Here is a 24,349-nt window from a genome sequence, read left to right on the forward strand (position 1 = left end):
TGGGGGCAGCACCATCTGTCACCCAGCAACAAATGACTACCGTTGTACAAGAAAGCTCCCAAGCAGGACCCACTCTGTGTTTTTCAAAACCCTAATCACACCTCCACTTTCAGCATGAGGTGTTTTCACTCCTGTTATATTAGTCAAATCATCCCCCATTCCTAAATTCCTTTCTCTTTCTCTCTCCATCGCAATTTGTTTCCATCACATGAGACAGTCCATTTGAGAATGGCAACTTATTTTGGCTGAAAATACCATTATCATCAGATGGTAGCTATACGTGTCGTGAGCATAGCACATGTAGAGTTGTCGAAACACCATGTTGTACATGTGAAACTAATGGAATACTGTGTGTCAACTACACTTCAAAAAAAAGAAATATCACCATCATTATTCTGGAAAAAAGTATTAGTGTATGTCTTACTACTGACTCCATTTAAAAAAGAACTGTGAATTAACTGTTTCATACGGCTATGTATACCTGTCCAATTACTTATATACATACAGAATCATAACTTGTGGGTGTGTGTGACAAATCATTTTTCACAGATAAAACTTGAATCTTTCCTAAACTCTATTAAAAATAGCATGCCACCTTATAATACTGAATGCCATCTTGGACCACTCCCCATTAAAGTTTATTTTAGAATCAAATATCAAACTTATTCTTGTAATACCAACTTTTAAATACATGGGCATTATCCAATGTGCAAAAGAAATGAGCATAAAACATTAAAATGCATGTTTAATGTTGTTCATGTCCCTCTTCTGACTCCTGCATGTTCTCTCAACGCATGCCCAGATTTTCCTGTTAAAAAGCAGAGTGGTAAGAATCATAATCAGACTACCCAACCACCAAAGCCCACTGTTATGATAGAGTCAAAAGAGCTATATTGATGAAAAGGCTAGAGTTGGGACGCCTGAGTGGCTCAGTGGATTAAGCGTCTGCCTTCGGCTCAGGTCATGATCCCAGGGTCCTGGGATGGAGCCCCGCATCAGGCTCCCTGCTTAGCAGGGAGCCTGCTTCTCCCTCTCCCTCTGCCTGCCAGTCCCCCTGCTTGTGCTCTCTCTCTCTCTGACAAATAAGTAAAATCTTTAAAAAAAAAAAAGGAAAGAAGAGAAAAGGCTAGAGTTAACTTTGACATCAATAAAATATTAGATTAGCATTTGCTTAGTGAAACAGGAAAAAATAATGAGTGCTTTATTTAAAACTTTTCCAGGGATCTGGGCACAAATCCTTAAAGTGAGACATACAATGTGCAATGCACTGTACGAAATTCCAAAGCATCAACTTTAGCTAAAGTTGATGAACTTAAAGAATACAGTCAATAAGCTTTCAATGTTTTTGACATAATAAAGACAGAGCTAATATTTAAACCACAATGATCACATCCAGCCTCAGAAAGAAATGGTAGAGACAGGAGAGAAGGCACCAAGCATAGGACCAAGAAAAGAGGAAGTTAACAGAGGAGCCCCTACATAACAAGAAATGAGAGGAGAGTCAAGAAATACAGTATTCTTCAAGTCAAAAGTGCAGTTTTAGGAAGGAAGGCAAGAACCAAGGTTCAGGATGAGGACATTACTGAGTTGTTAGTTATTAAATGTCCCATAAGGTTCCTCAGGTTACAGTTTTATAAGCAGTGGAAGAGGTGGTAACATTACAATGAGACAACATAGGTGGGTAAAGGGTGACCAAAAACCCAGGGTGCTGATGGGGACCCCATGACTGCCTTCTTAGGAGAGAACTGCTCATACGTGGAATTTCTCACGGGTTCCGGGGGTGGGGGGCAGAAAGGAATAAGGGTTTGCACGATCTCACTGTGTCTGCATGTTTGATGGCTAGAGGAAACAAAAGGCATGCCTACGGGGAACAGGAGCAGAGCTAGCAAGAGAGAGAAATTATGACGCCAGAAGATGCAGGGGGAGATGCAGGCAAGGACTTAACTTTGGAAACCAGAAGATGCAACATCTGCGAAAATGATCAAGAGAGGAAACAATGAAGAAAGCTCTGAGAATAAAGAAATGCTATAAAGTGTAGAGAGAGGAAGACAATGAAACTGAAGCCAAAGATGACTACCTTGGTAAAGCTGAAAGCAAAATCATCTTCCCAGCAGAATAAAGTGACCCTGGAAGATGGAAGAGCATGGGAAAGGTTCTGAATACCTACTAAAAGAATAACTCTGTCACCACAGTGAGCACCTTACACAGGCTCCGTTCAGGAAATTAAGAAGAGATCTTTTTCCATAAACGATGTGAAACCCAGTGGTGGAGGAGTTAGTGGTGATGCAGGACTGGTGACAGCATATAGAGAAAAATTTTAAAAAACAACAACAAAAAAACCCCCCTCTGGGGACGTTAGAGAAGTGGCCCCAGAGAAAAACACCAGGCAAGTATGGAAGACTTTGCTTTTATATAATTGTATATTAATTCCTAATTATAGACAGAATTAAACTTGTAACTATGGTTGATGTGGACTCCCTTTACTGTCAAAAATCAACAAGCATGCCCTATTTTTCTCCTTTTCTCTCTCTACTACCATAGTCAATGCCCAGGGGCAAAAAAAAAAGGGGGGGGGAGTTTATCAAGCAGTAAAAATTCATGACAATATTCATGACAATATCATGTAACTCCTTAAAAATAGTTTCCAAGTAGTATATAGAAAATTGTATCAATCAGAGCCTGAAAAGGAAGCATTTTGGTATTCTGTAATTCTTTGGGATGAAAGTTGTTTTTGTTGCTACAAATACATTCCAACTGAAGGCAGTCATCAAAAAAGCATCTGGAAGTGGTTGCAGCCAGAGAATGGCAAAGAAGTAACCACCATGTTCTTTACTTCCTTTTGCCGTATGGTTACTCTGACGGTTTTAAGGTGATTACTGTTAATAGCTCTGTTAACTTTTTGAGAATTTTTTAACAGACATTTAAAAAAACAGGTCTTATGTTCTGCCCTTAAAACATGAGTTGCCTAAAAGTAATTAATGTTATTCTGGCAACTGCCTCAGAGCCACTATCCCACACACATTTTCAAAATGAAATATTCTGTATCAAAATAAAAATGCTGAATAATTAAGCCAATGGTTGGACCTGTGGTTCGACCAAATGCAACAGACATAATTTTAGAAGACTGGCTCCATTACAGAAACCCAAGTGGCTACTACAGGTTTTCAGAGAGTTGGCCAGAGACTTGGTCGGCTGGGTATCACTTTGTACCTGGGTCACTTTCGTCACTCCCACAGTCCCTGGTGAGACCTGTTGAGTCACCTTGAGCTTCAGTTTCTCATCTTCCTCCTTTCCATACTGAAACATCACAATTTATTTCAACACTGACTACAGATGGCAAAAAATAAATAAAACAAAGTGAAAAGGTCCCAAATGCCTAAGTAACAGTTCTCTGCTCTAAAACTCATGTTTTGGGGCACCTGGGCGGCTCAGTCGTTAAGCGTCTGCCTTCGGCTCAGGTCATGACCCCAGGGTCCTGGGATAGAGGGAAAAAAAAAAATTTTAAATAAATAAATAAATAAAATTCATGTTTTAAGGGCAGAACATAAGACCTGTTTTTTTAGATTTCTGTTAAAAAATTCTCAAAAAGTTAACAGTGCTATTAACAGTAATCACCTTAAAAACCATCAGAGTAACCATACGGCAAAAGGAAGTAAAGAATTGCTCTAGAATGGAAGTCTAGTTTGGCTAAAACGCATGCCAGTGCACTACACCAATTTCCTTTTTATTTTTAAATAGATGGTGTAACAGTATTATCACATTTTTGAAAAAAGAAAGCTACAAACCTTCCAAAGCTCAATGACAAGAGGGGAAGGGAAGATTAGAACATAAGAGAATGGAATGACTCAAAGTTTAGGAAGGGACTGCATCCAGAGACTGGAAGTTTGCATGAAGAAGCACACTCAAATACAAACAAAAAAAAAGACACCGGTAAGCTCACGGGAAGACATCAGTTAGCACAGGTCAGTTTCCCATTTGAAATTCAAAATGTCGTTTCTCTTGAAAAAAAAAAAAGTCCAATCATTTTTTTCACTATTTAAGTTGGTTTAAAAAAAAAAAAACTCTCAGTGTTTTATTAGACAATGGGTAACTTCTGAGGTTATCACTCATCAAGACTAATTACCCCAGCAAATATTTAATAAACACCCTATGTTGGGCTCAGCTTTGAAGCCTAAGACCTGGTTCCTAACTTCCAGGACCTCACAGTAATACTCCCGTGTATTACTTGGTTATAGAAATATCAACAAATATCAGAAGCAGAGAATGTGGCACACAATTCTATCAATCAACTTGGGATAATAAAGTCTGAGTCAGTCAATTTCATGAAAATGCTCCAAATACGCATTGTAACCAAAGAAAATTCCACAGCCCAAATCACAGAAAACTACTTATAGACCAGGACCTTATTTAGAGAGGATACAGCTATCAATCACCAAAAGGTGTATCTACGAAGGGATCGATCAAATTAAGAATACCTGCCTATGCCTACAGCTACTTTTGAGAAATCTCCCAAGCTTTTTCAGGGTACACAGAAAACATTCTTATTCAGTCTAGCTAACTGTAAATAAAAATAAACCAGAACTCAAGCAGGAAAGTTTTCTTACATGTCTGGATACAGCTCTATGAGACAGGCAGGTTAAGTTCCTAGAAGAAAGAATCGAGTACAAGATAAAAAGGCAGGATCACTCAGCATTCCATTATGCCTGAGGCATCTGGGCGATTCTCCCAGGCAGCAAGCTGGTGGCAAGACCTCAGGGATTCGATATGACCAGCACCCAGAAGATGGTTCTCCCACTGACTGACACCCCACCAGTCATGTCCCGGAGACAGTCGGGGCTGAAAGGAGCTACACTGCAGAAAAGAAATCCCCAGAGGGCGACTTCCTCGTTTTTGAGCCAAACTTCAGAGAACCCAACTGGACAAATGGCAGTGTGTCTAAAGAAACAAGCGGGCCAGCTCCGAGGAGACAAGACTACATCTGAATACGGAGCTCACGCTGTCAAGTTCCTCTGGGTATTTGAAGTTAGAACAGCAGAGTAAATGTGATACAACTCAAAATCCGTTTAACTACAAATAAATATTCAAATGTACAGAATACAATTTTGCCTTTTTAATAAGCGTAGAAGGCATAAAGCTAGGGAAATATTTATACTATGAAACAGAAAATTATACAATAAATCCTTAGAAAAATTAAAAATTATAACAAGATACAATAAATAAAATTTAAGCAAAGTAATTTTGATCAGCTTCAAAATACTCTACACTAGTTTTGCAAACAACTTGATTTTTTTTCTCACCAAAACAAGCCTTAGCCACAAGTTGAAGGAAGTCACAGAAGTCAGGGGTTCACCAGCTCCCTACCTTTTACCTTCGTCAGAGACGTTTCAACAGGGCTGACTAAAGGGGGTATTAGATAAATAGAAAATGATCTCCTCACGTCCTTATTTTTCACTTACAAAAATAAAGCATAATTAATTTCTGTACATAAACCATGCATTAGTATCATTATCATGACAAAAAAAGAGCCTGAAGAGAAATTAATGATTGCAAACGCTTTAACACACAAATTTAATCCATTTACTTCTCGAACGGATCACACATCTTCCAGAGTTAGTAGTCATGAAGCACGGAAAAATTAGACTGCTTTAAAAAATACATCTCAGACACTTGGCTACGTGAATTTTGTTGAGAGCGAGGCCCAAGACTGTTTTTCATTTAAACCTAATGAAAGTTGATATTTCACAGTACTCCAACTCAAAGTGGAAGACGTAGTCAATATGGACAAAGACGGCATAAACTTTCAAAAAGCACATTATTAAAATTATACTTAATGTGTTCCAGGATATTAACATTTCAAAATCAGAAGCTTTTCACTGTCAGAAACATGAACAGAATGAAACATATTCCCTGATTAGTTAGGGAAAGACTACTAGAGTTTTACTAGCCATGTAAGCTTTAGGAGATCAACTGTCCGATGTATACAATGTGTGCAGCCACATGCAAAAGTAGCTTTAAAATAATGCTTTTTAAGATGAGCAAATTGCACAGTTTCTTCGGACACATGTAAGTGGCGGGTAAAGGGGGAAGTTTCCTGTGTTCTGATTTGATACTTTTAACTTTCTGGCTATGGCTAAGTTGTGATACCTACTTATAAATAGCTGGATAGCCTAGGATCCTGATTTCCAGCAGAGAAACTAAATTTGTCATGTTCCCCTCTGAAAAAAATGGGTGACTTCTCCACTTACTGAAAGCAATTTGGTTACATATGAAAACATAAGGAATGAATATTCGAAAAGGAGAAATTACTAGAGTTAAATAAATAAAATGTTCAAAAATAGAAACATTTGAATTTTAAGCTCTATGAGGAATCAAAGCCAAGTTAAGTTTCATAGAAGGTCGAACAGATTTAAGAACACGAAACACCACTCCCTAAAAGGGTAACAGAAACCAGAGGTCCTAATCACTTTCAAGTGGTAAGGAAACAGATGAAATCTCATTTTATGAATGCATGTTATATACAGCTAATACAATTCCTTTTGCTATTACTGAAGCAAACTCATTTTAAATGAACTGATTCAAAAATGTTTTTAAGGTCTTCTAATGGCAAAAAAAAAAATGTATTTTCCTGAAAAGAATTATCACTTTAGTAAATTTAATTTATACATCTAAAAATCATATTCTACCTCTAAGCGAAAGGTGAAAGCCACTTAATAAGAAAATACAGGAAAAAATGGAAAAAGACTGATTTAGGATGAATAATTTTAATATGTACAGCATTATTTAAGATACATATTCACATTTTCCCTCTTGTGTAATATCCCTGCTTAAAAAAAATACAAATTACTTTCTCTGGATGTATATTTGGAAATAAAATTAAAAATAAATTTTGCTTTCATACAGAAATATTCAGACCTACTACTATCTGAATACAATATTTCGCTACCCTAAGGCAAAAACATGGGGTTGTTTTCAAATTATTTTAAAAGCACCATTAATACAGAATCTTACACTGAAATTTGTATTAACCTATCTGACAAATCAGTTAACCTAAACAAATTACAATAAAAAATATCAGCGTGTTAAAGAACCATCACTTTACACACCAGTCATGTTAAAGATCAACAAAGAATCATTTAATTTATGAATCATGCTGGAAACATTTTTATAATCAAGTCCATTATAATCATCTCAATTAATAGTGTGTTAGAAAGACAAGCATCAAGGGTTAATCACAAAACAATGTGCTCTGAAGTTTCTAAATTCAGTTCAGTGAATACAACATAAGTTGAAACAAAACGATACAGAAACCAATTATACCACCAAGAACATCATTCTGAATGCATTTTGCAGACTACTACAAGAACGAGGAGTGCCCCTTTCTTCCTTAGAAGTGGGGAAGCCGAGCAACGGACTAGCTAGGAGCTGGACTGGGGAGAAAGATCACATGTTGCCTTGTACTGCTGGATCATAGCTGCCCCACTGCTCGTGAAGCCCTGGGTGAGCAAAGGAAAGAAACAGGACACTGCTTCGGGTTTTCATAAGCCAATGACTTCAGTCCCTGAATCAAAGTCACTGGTTATGTAAATCCAAAATGACACAAGTCTTGCCCTGAACCCCTTCGTTCTGTGACGTACCATCAACACCATCTGCGGGTTCGCTTTCTTCTTCTTCTTCTTCTAGCATTTCAAAGGGAGTCATTATATCATAGAGAAATGAGAGGAAACCATAAAACCAATCTGAACTTTCCTCTGCTAAAATATTAAGGACTTCCTCAAGAGAATCAATATTTTCATTACTGCCATCTTTGGTCAGGCCTACATAAGAATAAAGGAAGAGAGAAAGAGAAAATAAGGAGAGCAGTTAGGTGGAAAAAAGAAGTTGAGGAAGAGTGATCTCAAAAAGGATGTGCATCATGGTCACAGAAGTTAACAGAAAAGATACTTCGGAAAACAAAGAAACTGATTAAGATGCACACCTTACAATCAACTCTCAATCATGTACTACAGGAAAGGCACAATTTGACCAATCCTCAACCATTCCTACCAGCCCCTAACTAGGTTTGCCTTTCTCTCATTAGAGAATCTAGAGCCCCAAACACAAAACTGTGTTAGCCAAAATCGACTGATTAATGTCAATGGGAAGAACGAACAAAAGTAATAGAGGGTAAAAAGACAGATCCTTCTGACAGCCTCCACATTTGCTGATTTACCAACCAGATATTATCGAGAGTTGATTATACAAGCATTTACATGTATCAATAAATATTCATTGAAGAAAATAAAAAGGTTCATTTCCTCACATTTTTCCCCTTCGGACCTAGAGTTTACTTAAGAAACTCTGGGGTTAATATGACTAGCAAGATTACTGTTTATAGCATCCACAGATGAACATAAATTTATTCAAATTATATCAGATAATCAAATGTTCACATTACCAAATGTTAGCTTTACAGTGCTCTGGCTACTTACTCATGGTCCTATAATTCTGACCAATAATAAGAGTCAGCTATTAATAATAATTCACTCTGCTAACCAATATTAAATTTGATCAAGGCCCCAGCCAGTCATTTGCAACAGGAATATTTGAAGTCCTCTTCCCATAAGCCCCAGAAATTAGCTTCTACTGTAAAGACCCGTGACTCCTGTTGTTTAAGTATTAGTCCCAAAACAGGCCATCACGATGGAAAAGAGAACAAAGTATATATTGGTTTTATCTTTTTTTTTTTCCTGTTTAGAACTGGTTTTGGGTAAGAAATCTCTCTCAGCCCAGTAAATATCAAAATCCACCAATACTGCCACACCCTATAAAACAAGACCCGTAATTCTGAAAGAGAAAAAACACAGGATAGACAGTTCTGGCTATAAGAAATGTGAACATCCATGACTTGAGAGCTTTTCCGATGCTAACCACCCTCATTCAGTAGGTTGGGCTTTGGCAGCTCAACATTTCTCCACGTAAACATAACAGCCAGGAATCAAGATGGGCAGGGAAGGTAGAACAGCAAGACAGCTAGCATAAATATTAAAGTGTACAGTGTATTTTCCCCACTTCATTGCCCAGAAGAACTACATCATATCATTGTTCATAGGTGTAGGTCAGGGGGAGAAAACAAACTGCAGTTAGTATTTTTGGTATTTCAATTACTTGTTGACACAACTAGAATATTTTTTCACTGAATCTAACAGTTGACAAGTGCTATGAACAGAGGAGATCTGTATTCCCGCTGAAATCTCTGTGGGAATAACACTGTTTCTTCTTCCTGCCTTTAAACACTATAGCTGTATATTTCTAATAAACATGTTTATTTTTCTCCATTTTCAAGTATTAGTACTTCGAAGTATCAAATATAAAATATAAAACTTTACCAGCCTTCAGTATGACAAGCTGACGTATTCAACAAATATGCAAAAGTACCTGAACAAACTATAGACCCAACTATGCAACAACCTTCCTGTGGTTCTTTAGACAAAAATATTACTCCAAAGAGAAAAAGGAAATATTCTGGGTATATTAATTCCTTAGCCTCTAAGAGCAGGCCCGAACCCAAGGGCAGGGTGTGAGCACCTCTGAGTGGGCAAGATCTAGTTCACTTATGCGTCTGTCCAGTCTACAAACGCTTATCAAGGCTCTAGGAATTGCTGACTGGCCTCCCCTATGTTCTCCAGCCATACCAGATATGGAGCCAGCGAGGTGCTAGTCACGGACAAAAGGACAATCATGCAATCCTTAGGTGGCGTTACTCTGAAGGGATGTTACTCTTAGCAAGTGGTCCTTGGACCACCTTCCTGTTGATTTTATTCGGGAAACAAGTTTCCAAAGAATACAATTTCCAGCAATGTAGTTTTCAATAATCCAAGCCGACATCAAGGATAATTTATTCCAAGTAATTTGGCCACAAAAGTAGGAAGAAGCTATGTAAACTGGGAAAGGCTTAGAACATTTTCGAAGTATATCGTAAGGGCCATGGCCAGAAACAATGAAATAAAACTAATGATGGCTGTTCAGAATATCTTGATTTACTCACACATATTTCATTCTCTCTTCGTATTTTGCAAGAAAAACCAAATCTTAAAATGTGCAATGTAAATATGGAAGTGTACACTTCCTCAAATTGATAAGATTTAGATTATGCAAATTTAAGAATGCAGAAAGAAATACTTATGAAAGAAATGCCAAACCTATGAAAGCTGAGCATATTTCAACTGTTATTACAAGCTCTCCCCTAATCTCTAGCTTCCTACCTGCATCTGCCCTTTGGTTTCCTGGTGCCTTAACCCAAACCCTTACCCCTGAGCTGCCTCTCCAACGAGAGTACACCCAGGAAGCCTGGCTTCTTTTTGGGTACACACTCACTGAATTTGCTCCCCCATAACCTCTCCCCGAAGATACAGAGCCCATTAATGCCTCTGTACCCCAAGAATCTCACCAGGCTCTTTGCAACCACCTGCCAGTAACAGAGGCACAACTAAGCTACAATAATCTCACAAAACTAAAAAAGACCTTTAGTCATAGAATTCAATTCCAGTCAAGCTTGTATTTCAGGCAGAAAATTCAATCACTATAGAAATAAGGTCAGAGGACGTTAAGTGAGCCTCACAGCTCACATTTGGTTTGTTTTGGCTAACTGTAAAGCCATAAGCTAACGATGAATTAGTACCTTTACATGGTAAAATCCTTTATTTTAGCTTTTGTGCATTTAATAGTCAAATTACCAAAATGAACTCTGAGATTCACCAAATTTGGTTCTACCTCCAAATATGTAATTCTTGTAAAAGGAACAAGTTATGATTTGCCCATATCAAATAAATGTCTACTGCAAATGGCAATGTTTTAAGTTTCAATTAATTAGCCTCTTAATGTTTGCTTAAAAACCTTACAGGAAATAAACTCTTGCAATCTAAAATACTAAAAATCAAGTTATTAATGTAAGTTTGCTATAGAAATCAGTGTGCTCTATAGAAGAAATAACATTTTAATTTTTAACAGTTGATATTTCCTATCTGACAGACCACATTGTTGATTTTATTTTTTTTCACATAGCTGATTTTAAGCCAAAAAAAACCCCAACAAAATATAGCTGATGAGAAGTAATATTATTTCTAAAAATAAGGAAACATGGCCCACAGGAAATTATCTTTAAAATGATAACTATTCAGAATCCATCATTTAAAGTAAAGTAATACAATGGAGTAATAAACCATTTACAGGCAAGCAAATTAGCATCATTGTGATAGGTTAAATTCTATACATTTTACTTCTTTTGCATGTCTAGGATTATAGTCTTCTGAGGATTTACTATATCCATAGAAAAATTTAGATTTAAATTTACTATAGCCATAAAAAATTAGAAAAAATGTAATGACAAAATTATATAGAAAATTCCATTAAGGTTAAGAGAGGAAAAAAATTTCATTGAGAGTAAACTTCCACTGTTAAGTAGCAAATATAATTCCCATTGAGAAGTATATGAAAACATAAACTAAGGTCAAAATTAAGGAGCTAAATTACATTTAATCACAACTAAAACACTTTTTTCATATTTAGAACTTACTGTTTTCTAAGGAGGTTAAGATTAATCTACCTAAAACTATTCTATTGGTTATAGATGTGATACCCTCCCATTTTTTTCATATCCATAAAATAAACACAAAATTGTGTGTCTAGGATGAATTTCTTTGCATCATTACTCTAGTAAGTATAGTATATATTACCATGACATATTTATTATTTTTCTAAGTACTTTAGTATACAAAATTTTAATACATGTAACACTACATAGTAAAACAAAGGAAGTGATGCTGTTTAACAAGCAGAAACACACATCTCACTAGGGCCAGATTATATAAAACTTGCATATTAAAATTAACATCGTTTTTTCTAGGAAGGCAGCATTTTAAAACAAATGAGGGAATATCACATATTTATACATTATAAGAAATATCTCAATGATAAAGACAGGTAATTCTGGTGGTAGAAAGAGAAGGGTTCAAGATTTCTAAAATAAAGAAACCCAGCCAAACTCTACTAGTTCATATTTTAATGTTACCTTTAAAATAGGCACAGGACATTTTAAAACGTCGGCTACCACAATTTTTATTTCAAAATGGATTTATGTAAGCCTTTAGAAACTTACATTTTCAAATGGAAGTGAATTACGTCAACTAACGCTCAAGAATGACTGTAATTACCATATTTGAAAACAGGCTAGTACCTTATCTATATGTTCAAATATTATGTCCAGATTAGGAAGTGCTTTAAATCTGAACACAGATATGAAATTATGCTTACTGAAAACATATGTGCAAGAAGTCTATACTTATTTATTATATTTATATTTCTTATTTATTCTTTTTCTTATATATTCTTATTTGTATTTCAGTATACATTTATAAAAGTATACTGAAATATAAATGCCTGGAAAAACAATTAAGCCATTAACATTTCAGTAAGAATGAAATACGGAACTGAAGTGGGAAATATCTTCCATAAAATGTGTGTGACTGAAAACAGATATTATCAAGGCAAAGATCACCACTAACAAAAAAATAACATGTCTACTTGCCTAGTAAAACTTTGGCATCATCCACATCAAAATCTCCATCACCATCAGCATCATAGACTCCTAGTTTTCCTGCAAGAGGGAGGAAAAAATGGATGGGAAGAAAAGGGAAAACAAGTTTGATAAGGTATTACCCCTTATTACAGTCCTGACCATCAGCCATAAATATTACCAATCAATGCAATTCTTTGCTTTCTGAATCCTGAAAAGCAGTGTTAAGTGAAGATCTTACCTAAAAATGATAGATTCAGGACATGTTTGCCTTACAATCTAAGAAATATAACTGAGATAATATTTTCCTTAAAGTTTTAACAATCTGCTGATTTAATCATTTCAGCCGAATTTTTGTATTATGTTGCCAAAAATAATTTAGGTTAAAAATTTCAACATAAATAAGAAACATTATTGATTTCTAAGTTACATAAAATGTAATGCTTCTACAGTATGAAAGTTCCTCACCACCATCAATATTCAAAATAAAAAGAACACCCACCAAGCCTCAAATAAACACTAAATATAAATAATTAACATCAAGTATAAGTACTAAAAATAAGAGCATAATTAATTTTATATTTTACAATAATGATTCATAACAGAAACATCATGAATCAACTTAAAAAAAAAGACTTCTGGAAATACAGTATATAAAACTGGCTTCCTGAAACAACAAAGGAAAACTTAGTTATCCCACTTAAAACTTAACTAGCACTGGCCATCTACTATCAAGGAAAAAAAAAAAAAAAGCTTAAAACAGACCACTTGAGAAGACAGTACTCTCAGAGCCTTTCCTCTTCAAGCAGAGTAAAATGTTATCTTAAGGCTTTATCATCTAGGAGCCCTGCCATGTTTAGTACTCCAAATGTGAATCAAACACATTCAATTCCCTAAAAAACATTCTAAAACCAGCATCATTTAGAACTCAGCATTGGACAATGGCTGTGAGGAGACATCACGTAGAGCAATATTTTAAACAGCATCCATAAATACAGCATTAGTACTAAAAAATCAGTCTGCAGCACTGTTACCATCTCTTCAATAAAACGTAAGTTAAAACATTGCAGGAGAGCAGGCAGAACTTTTGGAGTAGAGGGGCTGTGATCAATCTTTACCCTCCCAGAGCCCTCGTTCTACTTAGGAAAATAGTTAACTAGCTATGTAGAAGTCTGGTTTAGAAAGCACACACACACACATTAAAAGTAAACATAAATAATAACGAAGAGATAAGGAAGTTATCATTTCTATGGCTAAGAAAATATAAATAAGAAGCGTTGATCTGCAGGTGGAGGCCATCTATAGCACAGAGCGCAAATAACATAAAAAGGATAGAAAATACCATACTTTCTGACCAACAAAGGGAGACGTTGGTCCTACCACCTATTTTCTCCGATGCAGGGGATAACTAAATTAACAGAATAAGGATGAGGTTTTAGAGACTAACACAAGTAGACTTAAAATGCATCTCCAATAGCCTACCTTGAAGTACCTCCGATAAGTTATAACGGAAGTCCTTTGCTTTGGCTGCATGCATGTAAAAACACGAAAATTGTTAACTTGCCCTTAAATGTACAAACATTTCAAATCTCTTCTTCTGTTTAAGAGATGTTCCCTGGCAACATATCGCCGTAAGTCAACAAAAGCACAGATCTACTCAGAAGTTTGTCTCCAAACTAAAATTCTTCCTCTATTACTCTATCATCTATCCAGAGACACTCTCCTTTAAGTAATAATGAAAAACTGCAACAAACGGCAGATTATCCATAAGCGTGTTTTGCCTCCCCCCACCCCATCGAAAGACGGCTATAATCTAACATCTAAAGCAGAAGTACAGAAGGCTTTATGGAAGGGATGGGGTTTTCTATGCAACACGGTACATATAGATGAGCATGCATTTTTTTTCAGTGACAGGGTCCACACTTTCAACTAGATCATTAAAGAGGAAGACCATGTATTCACAATAGCCAAAAAGTGGAAAGAACCCAAAGGTCCATCACTGATGAATGGATATGCAAAATGTGGTGAGTATCCATTCAATGAAATATTATTCAGCTATAAAATGGAGTAAGCACTGAACCCTGAAAACAGTATGCCAAATGCAAAGAGGTAGACACAAAAGGCCACATATTGTATGATTCCATTTATATGAAATGTCAAGAGTAAGAAAATCATAGACACAGAAATATGTGTTTGCCAGGAGAGGGGAGGAGGGGGTGGTGGAAATATTCTGAGTTAGATAATGAGGAATATATTAAAAACCAGTAAACTGTACATCTTCACATATTAACAATATTGAATTTTATGTTATGTAAATTTTATCTCAATTTAAAAAAAAAAGACTGTGACTTCGGAGTATGACTCCAAAAATGGTAAAGAATCATTAATGTAAAAAGTCATGAAAAACTGCAGTGATTATGGGAAGAGAAAAGGAAAAACAAGGAGAAAGGAAGACAACTATCAGAAATAACATCACAACCTCCTCAATAGCATACAGACAGCACCTATCCCAACACACACACACACACACACACACACACACACACACACACACCCTATCCCAACACACACACACACACACACCCCTATCCCAACACACACACACACACACCCCTATCCCAACACACACACACACACACACACACACATACCCCTATACCAACACCAATACACACATATACACATACACACACACTGATTCATTCCAACAGAGACAATGGGGCGTGCTTCCAAATGCTCTCTAAGGAAGGGTCTAGCAAACTGGGTCCTGATATAAATTCAGTGGCTCATAAATGTTTAAAATTCGTAATATAACAAGATGGAATAGAAATTATATAGTACTGCATTTCCTAAGAGTTAAGTACTGTTTGATAAAACTTTCCAGTGTGATATACATACAATAAATGCCTATTTTTTATTTTTACTGCAGATTATGTCTGAAGAAGTTGAAAAGCCACTACTCCCAGGTAACCCTGATAACATCCCCTTTTGTTTCTACACTGTTGAGAACAACTGAAAGGCTACAGAAATTACCCCAAAAACAATGATAAATCTTTAAGATTACTAAAGGATGTCTTTCATGCTTACAAATTCACATAAGAAACAATACCAAAATTCTTACCTAAAACTTCCTCATAATCAACAAGATCAAACCAGACGACAGCTACTGATGTCCAGACTCCCAGCAATGCAATGACCATAAACCATGTGAAAAATGAACTTCCAGAAAGTCCTCCTTTCCTCCCATTTTTGTGTCCTCCATGCTTTGTCTCTGTTTAAAAATAAAACAGATGAACAATGTCATTATAGAAGAAGACATCTTAGTGAACACCTCTTTTTGCTGAATTATTTCTCTAGTTACTTGAAAGTACTTACAATGGTAAATCATTTCAAAAATAGTTTTCAAATTCTCAAAACATGTTACATAAAATAAAGATTTTTTAAAAGATTTTTTTATTTATTCATTTGAGAGAGAGAGAGCACAAGCAGGGGGAGTGGGAGAGGGAGAAGCAGACTCCCCGCTGAGCTGGGAGCCCGACGTGGGACTCGATCCCAGGACCTGGAGATCATGACCTGAGCTGAAGGGAGACGTCCAGCCATCTGAGCCACCCAGGCATCCCTAAGATAAAGATTTTGAAACAGAAAAGATTCTGTTCAGACTCAACACCACACATATAAAACTCTGACTTAGAAGTAATGAAAAAGAAAACCACTTACTGGCTAACAATTTTTTAAAAATAAAGGGCTGATATCATATGTATAGTATATGTAATCTGTATACCTTCCTTCTAAGTTCTTTACATGTAACCTCCTCCAAAGTTCAGCGTGTATCAACAGCTTCATGAAATCACACAGAAATGTGGCCACATCCTTTTCTCTGACCCATTCAGTTTCTGGAGAATCTTAAAAAGCCTGTTAATGGCCACAAAAATATCTCCCCCAAAAATGGCTCCATATTCTTCACCGAAGAGAGACAGAAGAAGAGAAGGAGACTATTTACAGGAAATAGAGGTCAGGGAAGAAGAGAAGCAAAATAGTACAACAATGATTCTTCCTCCTTTACAAGATCCACCAGGGCCTACGAAGCTGGAAAAGGCTCATCATTCACAATCCGTCTCAATGCAGGAAACAGCTTTGTATACTGCAGTCCACTGAGTGTCATTTATCACATTTGCTATTCTTCTGGAAATAGTCTTCTTACAGCCAAAAGTAAACAAAAATAACGAACGTCAAGTGACACTGACAGAAAATGGTCAATGCTGTCCTTAGAAGAAAGGATCACCATATTCAAATTTCTTTTGGAAAGGAACATAATAAATATTATTCAAAAGATATGTCATATTCCCAAATGCTCTTTGAGAAAAGGACAAGTTTATCAAGCAGGTAGTAGAGCAGGACACTGTCTTCTCTTTGTTGAGCATGTGCCATGTACTTCAAAGTGCCCCCATGTGTATGGCGGCATGTGATTCTCACAAAGGTCTGGTCAGTGTATCTCAAGAGGGCATTTCTGGATGTCTATAAAGAACAATTCTTTATCCAGTGCAACTGTGCCTCACGCTGCAGGGCAGCCTGGTTTCCTCGGGTCCTGAAGGCAAGTAGCTCCCCGATGATGACAAACAAAAATATACCCAAACTCTTCCCAGTGTCCCCTACAAGGGTGGTGCCTGGGTCAGAACCACCAGGGTAAGGACAGTAATAATCATCCCTGTTTCATAGAAAAAAGATTATGTGGTTTACTCCAAGTCTGCAGCACAAGTTGGACAGAGCTAGGAATTAACCCTACTTCTCTGGTCCTGAGTTCCTTGATCCGTGTGAGTGGGCCAAATTACATGACTTTAACAAAGCTCACTAGCTCTAATCTAGAACTGGCTTTCTCATCCCTAAATCCAACTCTCATTACAGAATACTGGTAGTAGTATCCAGTGCCTCAAATCAAGAATATACGGCCAAATCTTCTGGAAGAAAAAATGAAATGAAATTCTTCTTATTAAAAAGATACAGTTTTTTAAACAAATCACTAGATCAACTTTTCAAAAGGGGCCATAAAAACTAAATCAGTCTGAGAGTGAGTGCATACACTCAAATACATACATTTTTTATCTATATAGCCATATTTGTCTATAAAAATATGACTGAGACAAATTTCATTTTTAACAAAAAAGTCAATTTCCCTTTCTAATGTTCTTTAAATATTAATAGACCTATCAAAAAGGGCCTGATTTATAGTCACAGGGTGAATTCACAAAAGAATACTCACCAAATAACATATGGCCATCTAATCTGTTTCTAATATGATCTATTATTAAAAGTCTCCAAAAAGCTTGCTTTATAAAATCATAATGTTTACATTAAAAAAATTCTTACCGGGCATAGATTATAAAGTTACATATTAAATCCACTTAAAACAGGCTTCACTGTTTCAATATCCGAACACAGCCATGGCGGGGGGGGGGGGGGGGGGGGACTGTGAAAACTCTGGCAATGTTGATGGGGGAAAATGATGATTTCCAATACTTTTGTGTGTCTTAAGCATAAAAATTATAAGGACAATATAGAGCATCACTAAAGTTTTAAAAAAGAAAAGAAAAAAGTGGGGACGGGAGCACCAGAGATTCACTAGCAATGTTATGTGTTTAATTTATTAAAACTTCAGTGAACATGAAGACATTTTTCAATGCTGTATAAAAAAAACAAAAACAAAAAAAACCTTATTTCTGGGGCACCTGGGTGGCTCAGTCGGTTAAGCGACCAACTCCTGATTTTGGCTCAGGTCATGATCTCAGGGTTGTGAGATCAAACCCAGGGTCAGGCTCCACACTCAGCGCAGAGTCTGCTTGAGATTCTCTCTCTCCCTCTCCCCCTACCCCTCACACTCATGCTCGCTCCTTCTCTCTCTCAAATAAATACATAAATCTTAAAAAAAATCCTTATTTTTATACAGCATACAAATATATACATACATACCTGTTCATATAGAATACTAATTATAATAAGAAAAATGCCTTCTGGAATATCCATTTACCTCCAAACATGGATTTATAATTTAAAAGGAGCTTGTAATGGAATAGCTAATGAAACAATTATTTGAATTCAAAGTTCAAGTCTATCTCCATGTCTGTTTCTTTCTTAAAGCAGAAATGGAGGAGAAAAATTTCTAAGATTCTCAAAAGGAAAGACTCATTTATCCGAGTTAATTCAGCAAATACTCATCTAAGTTACTGACCTGCAACACCAAATATAAGTAAAAGGTACAAAAAGTTTTCTTTAAATTACATAAATTCACGCACCGTGGCAGAGATGGGGGGAGGGGGATCAAAACACAGTAAAGAACATACCTTTAACTAGAATCGACATATATTTGTTTTGAACATGATTCTAAAACTTTGATCAAGTTTCCTAACATACTGCACAAAACTAAAGAATATACTTTAAAGACAACTTCACCTATAGGAGTTCAAGCAACAAAGTGCTGCTGGAAGGAAGGCCTGTAGGAGGTCTGAAAACCAGCAGCAAGAGCAAAGAATTTGAAAAAACTAAATGGCAGGGGGTGATCTATGATTGATGCGTGCAGGCAAACCTTGAACTACCCTTAAAATAATCTTAAATTGCCCTTAAAATAATTTTAAGTAAAGGGAATGATGACAATCAGACTGAGTCTGTCATTAAAATATTATTTAAAACTGTTTAAGAATGCAAAAAAGGCATAATAAATCCAGAAATGTTTTTCATTTACAGTATAATTTATCAAACAAATTTATCACTTTAAAAGATTAATGTCAAAAAAAGGGTAAATGTTACTTAGCTAGAATATGAAATTATTAGCAGTATTTTATCCATCCTTTCTAATGTCAAATAAATTCTTACTCTGGTTTCATTAATCTTATTACTGTTAATATTTACTAATACCACAACGGAACAAAACGGTAAATTATAGAAAGGAATCTTTCCCAAGACATCTCTGTTACAGGAACTTGCTATTTGACACCAAATAATACTCTCGTGATATGTCACTTTGTAAATATGGTGTACCTAGTCCCAAAGGGCAGATTATTTTTTGTCCAATTAACTGAAAAAAGCATAGTAAGATAAACACTTCAAGAGAGTTTAAAACCCCCTAAGCAAACCTGAAATCAGCACTTTGTTCCAAAGGTATTCTGGAAGAATGCCTAGCAGTTAACCCTGTTTCCTAAGATCAGAATAAATCTAAGAGTCTTCATTTCATGTTCTGACTATTGTTTGACCTGTAGTCCCAGGGATTAAGATCAGGAAGATTTTTTTAAGGGGGGTTAAGAATATGGCAAGAACTATGTGATTCATCTTTTTCCATGTTGACCCATCAAAAGTAACGACCTCCAAATCAGAAAACTGTTCTCACATACTACTCAACACAGTGAGCAATGAAATGTGCCTCTCTACAAAATGTGGGCTAGGGACAATAGGTCATTTTATTTATTTGGTTGGGGAAAAAGAAAATAAAAGATATACCCCAGCACCTGAACAGGAGTCAGTCAATTACTTAACTGGGTTACAACAAACTGAATTACAAATCAACCATGTATGAGTTTTACTTAGCACTGTGCTGGTAATTTCATATTTATACATAAACCCCACATTTAAAATTGAAAAAAAAAACACAAAACTGTCAAGCAACTCCTCAAACTGATTATTTTTTCCATGTTACAAAATGTCACCATTTGGGAGCCAAGAACTGTTAACAGTAGGTCAGAAGTATCAGCTGATTTTACCTCACTACATAGATTATATAATCCTCAGAAAAGAGGAGAAATGTCTTGTAAAAGAACTTAAAGATACATATCTCAAATTCTTCATCATGGTGACATGAGGCACTTTATCAGAATAGTCAAATGACCCATTCTAACCATTTACTCAAAACGATGTTCAAAGTAGGGATACTTGGAGTAATAGACTCCTTCCAGTGGTCACTTAGGCAGTTGAGAGTTGGAAGCTGTCTTAACACGTCTTTTTTTTTTTTTTTTTTTTGGTATTCAATAAAATTTCAACATAATGAGCAGGGTGGGAAGGCTACAGAAATCTGGGGTCTTGAGATGGTGTTTTGTTTGTGAATATATATGCCACAGCAGAACGGTGGTAGTTTTTACCACTCTAGTAGGGTTATCTAATGTAACAAATAAAAACATAAATAAAAAGACCAAATCAAATTGAAAAACAAAACAAAAACATAATGAGCTAATGTAGCTTACTTTCAAATAAGTGGAAGACAGTCTTACCTTACTTTCAAATAAGTGGAAAGACAGTCTCACCTTACAAAGTATGGCAAAAACAAACATATACAAGAACGTAAATTCAACACATTGTTAAAAAAACACTTGAAGTTAATAATTACACTAAAAAATATAAATAAATAAAATCCTAGTGTCTTTACTTTGCATTTATTGCTCACTTCACAAAAATTAGGTCAGTTTCCACAAATGGTCAAGTCTGAGTCAAGCTTTGCTTAAACCAATTAAGTGTGCTCCTTAATATAAGACGAGATTCAGACAGGCCTTAAATTTCCCATAATTTGAGATCTGAATACACACCATTCTTTAAATTCACTGTAATTGTAAGACCAAAGAAGACCACTTGTACATTTTTCTGAAGGTTGTAAAATGTGGTCTTTGACGGTACAACATACTAAAAGAAATTCTAAGTTAAGACACCAAAACACATTCAGATTAAAGACAGATTACTCCATGAAAAATTAAACTACCATGAGAAGTTGATGTCTCTAGTAGTTCAAAATAGAAAATGTAGAAGATGCAGTTGAAGCACTTAGCCAAAAATATTTTTAAGAGTGCACAACTGAAAACAAAGCTAAAATCTGCCAGCTAGATCCTAAACCACTTTTAACCCAAACAATAAAAATGCACCTTTACCTTCAGCCATTTTGGTCTCTTCAATCCATGAATAACGTAGAAGGAAGAGAAAAATCAGAGCGCTATCAGCAGGTATCAGGCACGCCGAACACCCTTTTCCCTACTAGGGCTTAGGACTGGCCAACTGCTCCATGGGTAAGGCCTGTAGAACTGAAACTGGACCTGACTGCAAACTCTGCTCACCAGTTATTTTTAGAGGCCTCTTCCTCATGGCCAAATACTGCTAATCACTCAGGCTGAAACGCTCCCCTAACAATGCAACAGCCTTTCTCTCCCCACTTATGGGATTCCTCTTTCAGTGGGTCCTGTCTCCCAACTCCAAACCCTAAAAAAAAAAAAAAAAATGAAGCATGCTGGAGAAAAGGAAATGGAACAAATTGTCCTGCCAGTTTTGTTTTCTTGGAATCAGGCTTCAATGGTTTCAGCCCAAGGACCAAATCACTCAAAACTGAAACAAGTCTTGCTGTAACAGGTGGCCCCGCGCCCAGGACCTGGTTGATCTGGCCCTTCAGAATCTAATCAAATGCTTACATGAAAAAGACCATGACTTAGTTTGTGTGAGTGAAACTGAATACTAAATAGTACATTAATTAATGCTCTGGAATTCTGATTCACAGGCATTACCATCCCAAGTCTAATTCCTCCAATAGCAAAAGTAAAAAGAGAGGGAGAGAGAGCGAGAGAGAAGGAGGGAGAGAGCTGAGAATGAAAGCATGGAGGGAGGGAAGGGAAGAGAGGGAAGGGAGGCTGGGAGGGAGGGGACAGGGAAAGAAGAAACCCTTTAGCATGGCAGCAGTGATCTAGGAAACGGGACCTCAGAGAAGGTATTGGAAATAGAGTGTACAACTCTATTCTGATTTTTTCCACTTCCCTCCAGCCCCACCTCCAAATAGTCCCTTCTGTGAAATAAAACCAGCCCAATGCCACTACCATTTATCCACTGATTTAAGATTAGCAGTTCACAGAATGCATCAGAGCTCTGATTAGTGTATTAATTTAGCACAAACAGTATCCACCAGAGCAAGGCAGCAGCCTTCCAAAATTGTTTATTAGGAGTGTTTAAATTTTTTTGGTCAAACTGAATGCTTCACATGCAAATTAAACATTTAAATGTTCTGAAGAGGAATCAGCAACCTATGGTCCCGATATTTGATTTGGAAGAGAGCGAAACAAGGCATCGGGGCCAACTGAACAAAACTGACAAGTGTCTTAGATGTCCTCTGACCAAGAGCCATTTCCCGCTCCCCTTTCCTCTCCTCAAAGATCTGTCCCGCTGAAGTTAGGGCTTGCTAAAATGTTACATGATAGTGACTCATTTGTTACCAGGGATTTAAGATGACCCGCCATCATGCAAATTTAGTATTTTGGAGGCTTTCTTTTGTTTTGTTGTTTTCAGAGAGAGGGTGAGTGACAAGAGATCCCGTCCTAGGGCCACAGGAAACCAAGCCACTACATTCACTTGGGGGGTGGGGGTGGGGGTAGCCCGTTTCGGACTTAAGGAACCTGGATTAGATTCCTGGCTTCTTCACTAACTTTGATTTGGGGAAGACAACAATTTTGGAGGCCTCAATTTCCTTGCCTTTAAAATGCGTCTTGGCTTTAAACACCTGAACTTTCCTCCACTGGTCTGAAAGCAATAAAATGTGTCCATTAATCCTTCCTTGGGTCTCCAAGGTCTCTTTATCAGAATAGTCAAATGACCCATTCTAACCATTTACTCAAAACCATGTTCAAAGTAGGGATACTCATATTCTCTATACTAATAATAGACTCCTTCCAGTGGTCACTTAGGCGATTCAGAGTTGGAGGTGCAGGTCTGACAGGACATGGTCTGACAGGACAAAACAGGAGCCAGAAATAAGGACCAAAGGGAAAAGGGAAGAACAGTTCATAGCTGTGCTGTACATCTATGTTTAAAACTGAATATCCCGTCATCCTGTTTCATGTATGGTTGAGTTCCCAGATTTATAAGTTTTTATACATACTTTCATTGAATAAACATTTAATTAAATGGGGGGAAAATGTGTCTTGACACAAACCAGGCATGCAAAATAAATGTTTGTTGAAGTCATCCATGCAGCACATTTCCAATGCACCCATCAGGACACACGCGCAAGCCTCCGCATCTCCAATCCCAGCTCTTTTTCAGGACGCCGGCCTGCCACCATGACTGCCCGAGCTGCTGGGGTTCCTTCTCTGCCTTTATGGGCCCGAGTCAAGCCAGCTGCATCCTAAATTACAGGTCTGTGGTCAAGGCTGAGGCAGGAATCACACCTACTGAATCCGGGTATACCTCATCCCACAGCTCCGATGATTCCCCCTCGACAAAGCACACACATTTACACAACCTTCTCCTTCACCTTTTACAAGTTTTGCAGTTTTTTAATAAAATGTTTTCCCTCCTTATTATCACAATAATGGCATACCTGTGTATTATAGATAGGGTGATTAGGATAAATCTGAAATAACATTCAATCCATCCCATTCCTTAAGGAAAAAGAAATTCTGAATTGCAAGTAACTACCACTTAACAAGAATAACAACTTATTTTTATGACAGGAAATGTTTATGAAAGGTTTAAAAATAAACTCATGTGCATATAGCGAATTGTGTGGTTAAAACCCTAGCAATGACAGCTAAAGTTATAAATGAACCAGTCCTTGTAATCACTGCTGGGGCTAATAGCAAATTCCTAGGTCCAGGCAAAGACCAAACTTCTAACATGTGCTCTGAGACTATTATTATCAGCCTGATGCCACTGGAGACCACAAGAGCCAAGTCTCAAGTCCACTGAGTCCAGGCTGTACCTGCTTCCAGACCTACCAGGGGAAATCCATCAGACCGCTCATGGGACACACTGACTACTTCCCTCCCCGTACCCAAGTAGATGTCATTGCAGCGG

At 36.8% G+C, this 24,349-nt stretch overlaps 1 protein-coding gene across 7 annotated transcripts in view; it reads right to left on the reverse strand.

Annotated features, from left to right (window-relative positions):
• ASPH (aspartate beta-hydroxylase) overlaps nt 1-24,349 on the reverse strand; it is a 210,560-nt gene that overhangs the window by 158,491 nt on the left and 27,720 nt on the right. For 4 of the 7 annotated variants that reach the window (XM_027567471.2, XM_035727294.1, XM_035727293.1 and 1 more), the window contains exons 1-3: nt 21,448-21,772; nt 15,672-15,821; nt 12,563-12,631 (exon numbers count right to left, since the gene is read on the reverse strand). In XM_027567471.2, the coding sequence (XP_027423272.1) occupies nt 12,563-12,631; nt 15,672-15,821; nt 21,448-21,457 (229 nt within the window). In that variant the 5' untranslated portion in view covers nt 21,458-21,772. Of the gene's footprint in view, nt 1-12,562; nt 12,632-15,671; nt 15,822-21,447; nt 21,773-24,349 lie in introns of those variants that run through there. The other 3 variants (XM_027567486.2, XM_027567493.2, XM_027626603.2) reach the window with 2 other exon arrangements.

The sequence above is a fragment of the Zalophus californianus genome, chromosome 4 (genome assembly GCF_009762305.2).
Source record: "Zalophus californianus isolate mZalCal1 chromosome 4, mZalCal1.pri.v2, whole genome shotgun sequence".
NCBI lineage: Eukaryota > Metazoa > Chordata > Mammalia > Carnivora > Otariidae > Zalophus > Zalophus californianus.